Source organism: Xenopus laevis, chromosome 3L (assembly GCF_017654675.1).
Source record: "Xenopus laevis strain J_2021 chromosome 3L, Xenopus_laevis_v10.1, whole genome shotgun sequence".
Taxonomy (NCBI): domain Eukaryota; kingdom Metazoa; phylum Chordata; class Amphibia; order Anura; family Pipidae; genus Xenopus; species Xenopus laevis.
The window spans coordinates 57,687,112-57,700,322 of record NC_054375.1 but is presented as its reverse complement, the minus strand read 5'-3'; the positions used below and the strand labels follow the sequence as shown (position 1 = coordinate 57,700,322).

General features: G+C 39.7%; 1 protein-coding gene across 1 annotated transcript in view; it reads left to right on the top strand.

The window, feature by feature from the left end:
* lta4h.L (leukotriene A4 hydrolase L homeolog) overlaps positions 1–12,807 on the top strand; it is a gene marked incomplete at its 5' end in the record, with an annotated part of 30,412 nt that extends 17,605 nt beyond the window's left edge. The window contains 11 exon segments of the mRNA NM_001091767.1: positions 46–69; positions 504–574; positions 2,786–2,897; positions 4,021–4,165; positions 6,711–6,814; positions 6,897–6,967; positions 7,804–7,858; positions 9,858–9,953; positions 11,762–11,844; positions 12,277–12,381; positions 12,504–12,807. Coding sequence (NP_001085236.1) covers positions 46–69; positions 504–574; positions 2,786–2,897; positions 4,021–4,165; positions 6,711–6,814; positions 6,897–6,967; positions 7,804–7,858; positions 9,858–9,953; positions 11,762–11,844; positions 12,277–12,381; positions 12,504–12,627 — 990 coding nt within the window. The 3' untranslated portion in view covers positions 12,628–12,807.
* Between the last annotated feature and the right edge of the window lie 404 nt (positions 12,808–13,211).

Below are 13,211 nucleotides of genomic sequence, written 5' to 3'. Positions count from 1 at the left end.
TTTAATACAGAGATGTTTGACATTTGTTTTTCTTCTCTGTGGCAGGCTGGTGACCGCTCTTTGGCAAGTGTAAGTATTTTATCGTTCCATATTCAAACAGAAAGAAGTCTGCTGTATTTATCCTATTACTAACAGTGTTTGCAGAGCCGGCGTTGTTTGTTCAGCATGATCACACCCTTTAGCTGTTAGTTCAGTGTTGTTACCCCAAACATGCCCCACACTTTTGAGTATTTTTATTTTCAACTGTTGGATGAATTATTTACTTTTAAATACTGTACTGTAATTTGGCTAGTAACGTATTTTAAGCTGAAAATACATTTCTGGTGACTTCTTTACTTTTTCTTAAGGAGATTCTGGGAGTTGTAGTTCAGTGGCAGTTGCAGATGACTAGTTTAAAGATTCCTACTGTAGCATTATTGGTTATATTTCTTTGTAAATATTGAAGCTATACCTCAATGACATTTTACACTGCAATCTATAAATTAATCTTTCCATCCAATTAGGTGATTGCACATGAAATTTCACACAGCTGGACAGGAAACCTGGTTACGAATGAAACCTGGGAAAACTTCTGGTTAGTGGTTATGGAACTAGTAGGAGTTATGAAAATCGGCAGATGGGGAAATCTGTAGCACACATTGATCATTAGAAGAACATTTTAATGAATAACATAGCACTGAAAAGCCCTTCATTATCTTCCTCTTTTACTTGTCCTCCTTGTTTATCATTTTCTTAATTTCTTTGTTTTTTTCCTTTGTGCTTTTCTGTATTTCCCTGGCTCATTAAGTGCTCCTGTGAGTAAAAAATGTATTCTTCAACACGTGCACTGCATTTTTATATTGACAAAAATGGCCATTTGTACTGCACCTCCTGACAAGCAATTCAGTTAAAGCTACTAGGTGCTATTAGATTGCACGAGAGGCTGGCAAGTATACAGTAGGGGACCTTTTTACCCATAAAGTGGATCAACATACCAGAGGCCTCCCCTTTAGACGAAAAGAACTTTCATTTGAAGCAACGTAGGGGGTTCTTCAGTCAGGACAGTGAGGTTGTGGAATGCACTGCCGGGTGATGTTGTGATGGCTGATTCAGTTAATGCCTTTAAGAATGGTTTGGATGATTTTTTGGATAGACATAATATCAAAGGCTATTGTGATACTAAACTCTATAGTTAGTATAGGTATGGGTATATAGAATTTATGTAAAAGTAGGGAGGGGTGTGTGTATGGATTCTGGGTTTTCATTTGGAGGGGTTGAGTGTGTGTGTAAAATAACAGTAACACCAGAAAATTAAGGTGGTTTAAAGGAATGTTAATATTATGCACTGTTGCACTCCACTGGTAAAACTGGTGTGTTTGCTTTAGAAACACAACTACTGTGTAGCCATGGGTGTAGCCATTCAAGCACAGGATACATAAGTAAATAACAGATACGTTCTGAAGAATCCATTGTATACTGTCGTACTTATCTGTTATCGGTTGTGTGTCCTGTGCCTTTTCTCCTTTTTAGATTTGAATGGCTGCCCCCATGGCTACACAGCAGCTTGTTTATATAAACTATAGTAGAGTTTCTGAAGTAAACACACCAGTGCAGGCCAACTGTACATTATTTTTTCAATTTCTTTAGAACACTTATTTTAGTTGTTACTGTTCCTTTAACTGCGGATGGTACTATAAACCCTACCTTTATACATTTCTGGAGCAAACGAGAAATAAAGAACTTTCCAAGTCCTGAAACTAAATAAAACTTGCTGAATGTGTATTAATCTATATCTTCATGTCAGTGCTGTAAAGCAGTTATCTCTGTTCTGCAATTAAAACACAATGGGTCACAGTACCAAGGTCTGCTAGGAAAACATGCGGAGTCTTTAAAATGTCACAACAGAGCACTGAGTGTAAGGGCACACTGGGTGATTTGGGGAGATTTCGTCGCCTGACGACCAATCGCCTCGACTTTGCGGCGACCAATCTCCCTGAACGCCTTCCCTCACTCTGCGCCTAGCTAAAATGAAAAATCGCCGCCGCTAATCACATGCGGCGATTCGTTTTCCGAAGTTGCCCCATGAGGAAACTTCGGGTGACTTCGGAAAATGAATCGCCGCGTGTGATTAGCGCCGGCGATTTTTCATTTTAGCTAGGCGCAAAGTGAGGGAAGGCGTTCAGGGAGATTGGTCGCCGCAAAATCGAGGCATCTAAATCTCCCCAAATCGCCCAGTGTGCCCTTACCCTAAAGGAAAACTATACCCCCAAAATGAATACTTAAGCTACAGTTTATATTATATTAAGTGGCATATTAAAGAATCTTATCAAGCTGGAATATATATTTAAGCAAATATTGCCCTTTTACATCTCTTGCCTTGAACCCCCATTTCGTGATGGTCTGTGTGCTGCTTTAGAGATCATCTGACCAGAAATACTACAGCTCTAACTGTAACAGGAAGAAGTGTTGAGCAAAATACATAACCCTGTCTGTTAATTGGCTCATGTGACCTAACAAGTATGGTTTGTTGGTATGTTTGTGTGCACAGTGAATCGTATGATCCCAGGGGGCGGCCCTTATTTTTTTAAAATGGCAATTACTATTTATGATTACCCAATGGCACATACTATTAGAAAAGTATATTATTATGAAAATTGTTTATTTACATGAAGCAGGGTTTTACATATGAGCTGTTTTATGCAATATCTTTTTATAGAGTCCTTCATTGTTTGGGGGGTATAGTTTTCCTTTTTTTTTTCCTGATTTACTGATCCGTATGTTGAAAAACCTATGCTTACTTTACCAGGCTAAATGAAGGTCATACTGTATACCTGGAACGCAGAATTGATGGCCGGCTGTATGGTGAAGAGTTTCGGCAATTTAAGGCTCTGGGAGGTTGGAAAGAACTGCAAAATTCGGTATGGTCAGATTTATAGCACATAAAGACCTATAAATATGTATCCTCTAAAAACTTTTAGTAAAGAAATGTATAGAATATCCGATTAGTAACTAGCATGGGCATCAGCATAAAATTTTCCGGGGGGAGTGGTAGGGTGCAAGTAAGCAAATATCACATAGGGTAGCATACCACTGAAGATGAACCTATTCATGACAATAAGGAAGATAACCTGAGGGTGGGAAGTATAAAAAAAAATGTTTTGTGTTGTTGGGAATTAAATTTACAATCAATTTCTTGGAACTAGCTGGAGAAGTCAGGGTGGGGCAACTTCCCCCTCTTGCCCCCTTCTGCAGACACCCATGGTAACCAGCATATAAATGTGCTGAACATTTTTCTATTCCTGTTATGTTTGAAAGGCCATGCAGACTTAAAGGAGGAGGAAAGGTTGAAACCAAGTAAGCTTTATCAGAAAGGTCTATGTAAATACACCAGCAGTGATGCTGCTCTGAGTTCTCTGTCAAAAAAACAAAACACCACATTTCTTTCCTTCTATTATGTACACATGAGCTTCTGTATCAGACTTTCCTCTTCCAGCTTAAACCTCCAGGGTTTGGGCTTGAGCGTGCTCAGTTTGCTCCTCTCTCCATCCCTGCTGTAATCTGAGCCCAGAGCTATGAATGAGACAGGGAGAGGCAGGATTTGTCACCGCAAGCTAATATGGCAGCTACTATCCTAAACAAACAGTTTACTCCTGTATGGTAAAGCATTCTACAGATTAAATATAGTATTCTAGTTTGCACTATTGTGGTTATTCTATTGTCAATAACTGCCTCTATAGCTTTCCTTCTTCTTTAAGAAGCACAAACACCCTTAAAACGGCTTTTATTTTATCCCTTTCGCTGGAGCAAATGTGTTTCTTTTGGGCCCTATATTCATGAGCCTTCTCTTCTTTCTGTTAACATTTTTTGTAATATTACCCATCTTGTTGGAGCAATGAGTCTAATGTCTGTCTGCCTGTTATATGTCAATATCTTGGTGTTTATGGCCATCTGAAAACATTAAATTAAGTGAAATAATGCTTCTTAAAAAATTGCTGCTTTTATAACATACCCTCCTTGACCCTTTGCCAATTATACCACCAGGTTAATACTTTTGGTGCCACCAATCCTCTCACAAACCTGGTACCCAATCTGCATGAAGTGGATGTAGATGCTGCATTTTCCTCTGTTCCCTATGAGAAAGGATTTGCTTTGTTGTTCTATCTGGAGCAGCTTCTTGGAGGGCCAGGTCTGTAACATTTCCATTTCTACATTTACCCGCATTCATTTTTCTCTGTTTCCTTTTAAATACATTTTATGTGGAATCCTGGGTGTCCCTTTTTACAGTACTTTTTTTTCCCCACACAGAAAACAAGTGTAGTTTTTTTCTTGAGTTTATTTGAGAAGCAGTGACGTAACTATCAGGGGTGCAAACGGTGCGACCGCACCGGGGCCCCTGGCCCCTGCACCCCTGAAGGGGCCCGTGTCCTGGGAAGAAAATAAACAGCCAAAATAAGTTGTTTTTTTTTTTTTAAATCGACTGAACTGCCTTGCAGCTAAGGGGTGCGGGTTGGAGCTAGTACGTGCGCTGCGTATCATCAACTACCCGACATCCAATGGTAGGCAGGGAAATAGGCGCCGCTAGTTTAAGTTGATGCGTCCAGGTCAGGACTCGGCTGACAGGCAGGATTGTGGATGGTCAGATTCCTGTACTCCACAGCAGTCAGCAGCAGCAGCCAGGACCAGCTAGTTTGTAATCGTTTCCCTCACCAATGTTACCTGACACGCACAAAGTTCTTTTTTGAGCGCACACAGCAGTTAATGCTGGTCTGGCTCCGATCTCTCCTGCTTCTGCTCTTCCGGTGTCCAGGCTGCAGGGGGGAGAGCAAGAACAGCAGAAGAGCCGAGTGCCGCATCAATCAAATGACAGACTTTCTGCCCCTGACTGATCTGAATTTCCAGCCCTCACAGACTCCTTTTCATGAAGGAGGGAAAAAATTATTTTTGAAGATGGGCTCTGGACTTGCTAAAGGCAAGTCGGTGGCTTGGTGGCTGGCTAGTGGCTACTTTTCAGATCCCCCCCATCCCCCACTGTCTCAGGCCTCAGCAAAGCTAATTTACTGCCTGGTAAGGACTTTGTTTTTTTTGTTTTTTTTACTATCTTGAACTATTTATTTAGATAGCATTGTCACTACCCTTATCAAGACTGTTGTAGGGATCTGACTAGTTGCACTGTTCCCTATAGTCACAACATTAACTCTTTCCTTGCTGTCATTAGTCAATTCAACAGAAACTGCCCCCTAGTTTGCTCATAGTCTGTACGGAGAGATCCCATAAAACTATGGCAGCATAGGTATTCCCTGTACTAAGCACAATTCAGCAGGAACAGTCCCTAAGTTTGCTCATAGTCTGTCAGAGAGATCCCATAAAACTATGGCAGCATAGGTATTCCCTTGTATTAAGCACAATTCAGCAGGAACAGTCCCTAAGTTTGCTCATAGCCTGTACAGAGAGATCCCATAAAACTATGGCAGCATAGGTATTCCCTGTACTAAGCACAATTCAGCAGGAACAGTCCCTAAGTTTGCTCATAGCCTGTACAGATAGATCCCATGAAACTATGGCAGCATAGGTATCCCCTGTACTAAGCACAATTCAGCAGGAACAGTCCCTAAGTTTGCTCATAGCCTGTACAGAGAGATACCATAAAACTATGGCAGCATAGGTATTCCCTGTACTAAGCACAATTCAGCAGGAACAGCCCCTAAGTTTGCTTATAGTCTGTAAAGAGAGATCCCATAAGTGAATGCCAGCATTGGCATTCCCCTGTGCTACTGTATTTACCATACAGAATCCACTCTATGTTTACATATACTATGAATTTGTACATGTTCTGTCTGTCCAGTTGAAGTCCATAAACATTAAAAATAGAGTAATTAGTGAAATATATTTATTTTTATATGCAATCCATGGTGGTCTACAGCCCTGATTTCCTGGATGGTGATTCCTGTACTGTGCACCGCAGATTCCCCCCCCCCCCATACTATCAGTGTAGAAAGAATGTGAGACCTCAATCACATTTATTGCACTGCCTTGTGGTGTTTAACCCTTTCCTTGCCATTAATGTGTAACAGTGCAATTGTGCCATCCTGCTATGCGTTTGTATGTCTGTATACATAGTTGTGGCCCTGTGCCCTAGTCTGCTTTGCTCCTATTGTTTTTGGTATTATACATGAAATTAATATGTGTAATAATATTTGCTCTGTATACAAGAACACCATATACAGTGAAGCCTCAATTTTACATACCCTTATTCCCCCACCCCCAGCTTATTTCGTATTGTAAGTACTGGGCGAGTTGTAAAAACGTTTAGTTCTATTTTATCATAAAAGTAACTGAGAAGTACTATCTGGCCCACCACTAAAGATGTTCACAAAATGTCTCTTGTTTCCATGATTTGTTATCACTGTGGTCTGCGCCAGATTATTTTCACATACTATTACAGTTATAAAAATTAAATTTTAGTTGTGTTATACTTTGCCATAAAAAGGTATACCAGTTTCAGTAATTAAAAATAACTTGTTAAATTCAGTTGTATGACATTAGATCAGTAATTGTTGTTACCTGCCCACAACATGGGTGTGGGGGGGCCCAGTTACAAAGTTTTGTACCGGGGCCCTTAGGTGTATGGTTACGCCACTGTTGAGAAGGTTATGCAGATTATAGAATAGGGAGGGTCCTTTCAGAAAGCATAAATAATCTTGTTTAATTTAGATAACTTTTGGTTTTGCTAGAAATCTTCTTGGGGTTTCTGAAATCGTACATTCAGATGTTTGCCTTCAAAAGTGTCACCACAGAAGAGTGGAAGAAATTCCTGTATTCCTATTTCAAGGACAAGGTATGGGAAATGCTTATCTCGCCCTGTTGTAGGACATGTATAGATTCTTTTTACGGCAACTTAATAATGTCTGTGTGTCTAGGTGGATATTCTTGACAAGGTGGACTGGAAAGGATGGATGCATACCCCTGGGATGCCACCAGTACAACCCAAGTAACTTCAACCCATTTAATTAAAAAATGAAAGATATAATAAATGGCCATCTTCCTACTGAGTTTACCTCTAGTATAATGTGCTGTAACTCGTGCTTTGTATAGCAGTTTATACCATACACTGCAGGACCAGCGGGTTACAAGGGGACATTTCTTATGTAGGATGCTTTCCCCAAGGTCCGCTCTTCCCCCGTTTATTATAACAATACAGGTATGGGACCGGTTATCCAGAAAGTTTGGGACCTGGGGTTTTCCGGATAATGGATCTTTTCAAAATTTGGAACTGCATACCTTAAGCACATTAGAAAATCATTTAAACGTTAAATAAACCCAATAGTCTGGTTTTGCTTTATAGAAGGATTAATTATATCTTAGTTTGGATCAAGTACAAGTAAATCATTTTTAAAAGTTTGGATAAAATGGAGTCCATGGGAGACAGCCTTTGTGTAATTCAGAGGTTTCTGGATAACGGATCCCATACCTGTATTGTTCAACAGTACTTTTTAAAAAGGTTAGGCAAGGGAAGACAATAAAAGGTGTGCTTAACCCCCTAAAGGAAGTTCAATTCCTGAAATAATAGTTAAAATGTACTTATAATACATAGAATTAATGTGTCTTCTTTATTATTTTGAAGCTATTCATTTTATCCCAAATTATACTGCTTTTATTTAGCCCTATAAAAAATATAAATTGTTTGGCTTTAACTGGTGCGAACTATAATGATCTATAAATGTATTTTTAAATGCTATTATCCGTAGTGAAATAAAATATACAGGTATGTTAGACTTTTTAATTTTCTATGTTTTCTTTTAAGCTTATTTTATTTACCATACACAGGTATGACATGACACTAGCAAATGCTTGTATCACTCTGGGCCAGAAATGGGTCAAGGTAGGTGGCATAACATGTTATGTAATGCATTAGTACTGGCAAATTAAACATTGTCTGTGCTGTTTTAGAGTTGCCATTTAATCACACAGGGATAAACAGTCCTTGCAGACACCCTTTTAATAAAAAATAAAAAAAATCCCCTTTGGTAAAACACCTGTATTTAGGGTTGCCACCTGGCCGGTATTTTACTCCAATTTTATTAATAGGGAAAAAAGATAAATATATAGGAAGGCCGGTATCCAGAAAAGGTGGCAACCCTACCTGTATGTAATAAGAGTTGATGACATTGCTGCCTTAGGGCCTTACACAAGGGTGTATACTATTGCTTTGCTTGTTGCTTTCTTGTTGCCACTGCAGGAGAATTCATGAATTAACAGAGCCCATTCTTTAACCACAACTGGTAACTACCTGTCACATGCCTGTCATTGCACACACAGGGACTATTTCAGCCAAAAAAAGATCATGGGCATTTCTATCCTAACATCAGCTTGTGTGTGGAGTGACTGGCAGATGCCATAACATATACATTGTGCAGGGCTGAAACTATTCATTTAGACACCCTGCATAGCTTTACAGAAGGCAGCATATGTTGAGAGGTCAGTCAGCCGTACAGCAAGGGGGTTATTTATCAAAGTCCCCCCGTTTCGGCCCACATTAGGGCCTTTTTCAAGGATTTCTATATATATTATATCTATTTATAAAGTAGCAACCTAAGGGGTAGTCTTTCTGGATTTCAAGCTTGCTCTGCAACTTGTGCAAGCTGACCAGATCACCCCTTTAACCAGGGCCGTGCATTCATATCAATGCTACTCTCCAGAATGATTTTTAACAAGGGATGATCTGTTTTACACTAATCAAATTAAGTTTGAACACTTGACCTATTTGAGCTCCAGAACGGATTTCTAATCTGCATCTATGTCACAAGGCATGGTTTTCAGGCTTTTACAACTTTGTTTATAATCCGCAATTAAGTTTTAGTAGAGCGTGTAGTGTAGCGTGTAAAGTTGGTAGATTACAGTGACAAAGCACAAACTCTTTTCATTGGTCTGTTGAAGGGTAATACAGATTAGGTAAAATATTAGCTGTTAGGTTTTCATTTGCATATACCCCAAGAGCAGGGATCCCCAACAGTGGCGTAACTACGGGGGGAGCAGGGGGTGGGATTGGGCCAGGGCTCGCACTCCCTCAGGGCCTCCTGGCAGCTCACTCAACACTGACTCCTGTGGAATTGCGGGCAGAAAAAAAGCGTACAGGGGTGCAGGGGGGGGCCCGGCTGCACATCCCGCGCTAGGGCCTGCCCCTCTCTGGTTACATTACTGATCCCCAACCTTTTTTTACCCATGAGCCACATTCAAATATTATAAAAAGTTGGAGAGCAACACAAGCGTGAAAAAAGTTCCTGGGGTGCCAATTATGGGCTATGATTGACTATTGGTGGCCCCTATGTAGACTGGCAGAGCCTACAAGAGGCTGGTTTTTATACAACCAAAATTTGCCTACAAGCCTGGAATTCAAAAATAAGCTCCTGCTTTGAGGCCACTGGGAGCAACATCCAAGGGGTTGGAGAGCAACATGTTACTCACAAACCATTGGTTGGGGGATCACTGATGTAGAGATTCTGAGTTTAAAACATAATTGTTTGGTAATTGTGTGCATTAACATGACCCCATTAGGTAATTTTAATCCTATAAAATTTAGTAAGGATTTAGAAAATTTCCTTGCTTTGGTTTCCTTCACTTCTTTCAGTGAATGCAACTAAATGATCTACTAGGATTCTTGTTTAAACAGCTGTATTATTAACATTCCTAAATGATACACAAGTACACTTGTGTTGTACCTCTGTACTACAGAGATCATTGTTTCCTACTCTAATTATATGTTATTTCCAGTCAATGCTAATAAACATTTAGCAATGTGTTTAGTTCAATCGTACTGTATTCAGTTATTTCAGTGCTTTTATTTACTAAAGTCACAGTGATTTTATAATATCGGTTCTCAGGCTACAGAAAGTGACCTGGGCTCATTTAGTGCTGATGATGTGAAGGATTTGTCATCTCACCAACTCATCGAGGTCTTGGCCATCTTGCTACTAGAGGTAAGGGATTTGGCCTTTTCCCCTTTTGTATGAATTATTAGTTATACATCTGGTGTTAATAGTTCAGTCTTGAATACATCTTTAACTTTAGATTATGCTTAGAATAAATGTTAAAGGGGGGTTTCGCCTTTAAATTAACTTTTAGTATAATATGATGATTGGAGACATGTTTTTATTTATTTTAGCTTGACTGACTGGAATATGAATAGAAAGAAGAGTAATACAATGTAGCAATAACAATATATTTGTAGCCTTACAGAGCATTTATTTTTTACACGGGGGTCAGTGGCTGGAAATGGTCAGAAGTAGTAGTAAAATAATTCAAAAACTATAAAAAAAGAGAAACATGAAGGCCAATTGAAATGTTGCTTAGAATAGGCCATTCTATAACATACTAAAAGTTAACGTAAAGGTGAACCACCCCTTTAAAGAGCTCCAGAAACTATGAAAGAGAAGTGCATTAAAGCAGCTTGCTATAAAAGACAGCCACAAGTATATGAACGCCCCTAATTAATTTGGCTGTTTTAGTCATACTCATTGCATACAGGATTATTATAAAGCACACAACCATGTAATCTCCAGCAACAATCATTTGCTGCAGAATGCTACACACTGAAGATCACTGGGGCTCATTTAGAAACAAATTTTGGATCAGGGCTGTAACCCATGGCAAAATGTCATGCTTTCATTTTTCATATAATATATAGCGACTATCAATGTTGTGCCATCATAGAATGCCACCTTTTCAGCAAGTCACTAAAGCTGACCCCAGGCAACTGTCGGTAAAGTGATTGTGAATTGGAAACCTCTGCCAGGAGCAACATTTCATTTGCAAAGTGGTATTCAATACAGAAACATTCGCTGACTGCTGAAGTGCATAATTGAATAAATTGCATGTTTCAAACTGTCTCAAAGCATTGTCTGCACAAGAACTATTGTTTAGGAGCTAACAACATTCACTTGTTCAGTACCAAGCTTCAGCATTTGTAATGTCCAAGGCTGTATATTCACTCTCCCACATTCATTGTATCTTATTTCTCTGTTTCTTTCTTTTCTAAATGTGTGGCTATTATACTATAAGTCCGATTTTTATCTCAAAATTTTCTGCTACAAACTCTGATCAAATCCGCTCCGTTTTTTTTTATTATACATTTTCCTGAATAGTTGCTTTGCGGGGAAAAAAAATCTGATTTTCACAATTTTCTCACCCAAAACCTCACTCCGAAAACTTCAGGGTATTGCACAAAACCCAGCGCAAATCAAAAAAATCATTGGGACTTCTCCCATTGACTTATATGCAACCTCGACAGGTCAGACATGCCGGATTTTCAGATTCAGACTTTTCCATCCTCAGGGTTTAATAAATTCTGAAAAGTTTGATTTTTTTTAAAAGTCAGATTATATATATATATATATATATATATATATATATATATATATATATATATATATATATATAGTGAATGCTTGATAATATTTCACAGATTTTAAGATGGCATATGTGTGCTTCCTCAACCCAACAGTCTTACCCCTACTGCAAACTACCTGTGATGACATTTGTCACAATTCCATGCTTCCCTGCTTTATAGCAACAGTGCAGGGAAAGTCCTTTCCTATTTCAGCACAACTATACCCCCATGCACAAAGCAAGGACTGTACAGAATGAGTTTGCCAAGATGGGAATGAAAGAGCTTCACTGTCCAGTAGAAAAATCTGTGGGATAGACTGGAATGCTGATTTGTGTCCATAGCTGGAGTATGATTATGAAGCTGGACCCCTATGGAATTTAAAATGCTTTTCTTTTTCAGAAACCTCTGCCGGTCTCTCATGTGAAACGAATGCAAGAAGTATACAACCTAAATGATGTCAAGAATTCTGAAATCCGATTTAGGTTTGTTATCAACAACAACTTTCTTTAAATGCCACAAGAAACAACATGAAGATAAGGAAAAGTAATATTGCTGGGGTGTGCCTCCCACTGATTCTATCTGCTTATGTTACCACAGGCTGGCACTCCTTTCTTAAAAAATGCACCCCGGAGCACCGCCATGTTATTTCTTCTTCCACAGTGTCCCCTGAGCAACGTCTAGTAGTGTGCATGCGTGGTAGCAATATTTCTGAAAAAGTTCTATACTGCACTTGCACTTGACCAAGTTTGATGGGGACACCTGGTAGTGCGATGCTTAGTAAACAGTACCTCAAACAGTGACTAGAATTGCTGGGGGGCTTTACATTAGTGGCTGCCAGCAACTTTGTTTTTAGAAAGGAAAGTGACCTTATTGAAAAGTTCTAATGGGTTTCCCCTTTTTCCGTATGAGTGCAGGTGGCTGCGGCTTTGTATTCGGGCTGGATGGGAAGATGTCATACCCTTGGCTCTGGCCATGGCTACAGAACAAGGAAGAATGAAGTTCACACGTCCTCTGTATAGGTAAGTTCCATTACACAACCTGGGTTAGGCAAGAGTGTCCCTCAGAGAAACAGGCTTGTAGCTCTGTTCAATCGCATCCTAGGACACACGTTAACCTCTTGTTGCTTCTTTTTTCTTCCCAGGGATCTGTACAACTTTGAAAAGGCTAGAGAACAAACAGTTAACACCTTTCTGAAGAACAGATCCTTCATGCATCCTGTGACTGAAATGCTTGTGGCAAAGGATCTCCATATCAGTGCCTCATAATGCACCAGGCTTCCTAACCCACCATTACTTTCCAGCCTTAATTCACCATTTTATGTAGTCGTGATTTAGGGTAACAAACAACCCAATACAAAATACTTTGTTTAAGCAGTTTTATATGCTTGCAACTTTTTTCCCAGAAGAATAATGAAGCTTACAGAAATAAAACATTGTTGAAAAGGTGCCCAGGTTTTGACTGTGTTACTGTTCAGTGCATGATGTCCAGTGAAAATGTTCATTTTAAAAAAGCAGTAACCCTGGCTCACTGGAGTGAAGATAGTGGAGAGTATTATTAGGCTCCTGTTTCACAGAAACTGGAATACCTGTTACACATGTTAGTGAGATTATAAACATGTCTGGACCCCTGAACACCCCTAGCAATATAAGGCACAGTTCTTTAAGGGCTAGTCCACACGGGGAGATAGCGACGCGTTTGCGGTCGCGGCGACAAAGCGCCGCGACAGTCGCCGCGACCGGCGCAGGCGACAGTTTTGTATGGGCGCCTATGTAAAAACGCCTGTGCTAACCACACGAGACGATGCGCTTTTCAACAGTCGCCTGAAAATGCCTCGCCAGGCTTTTTCAGG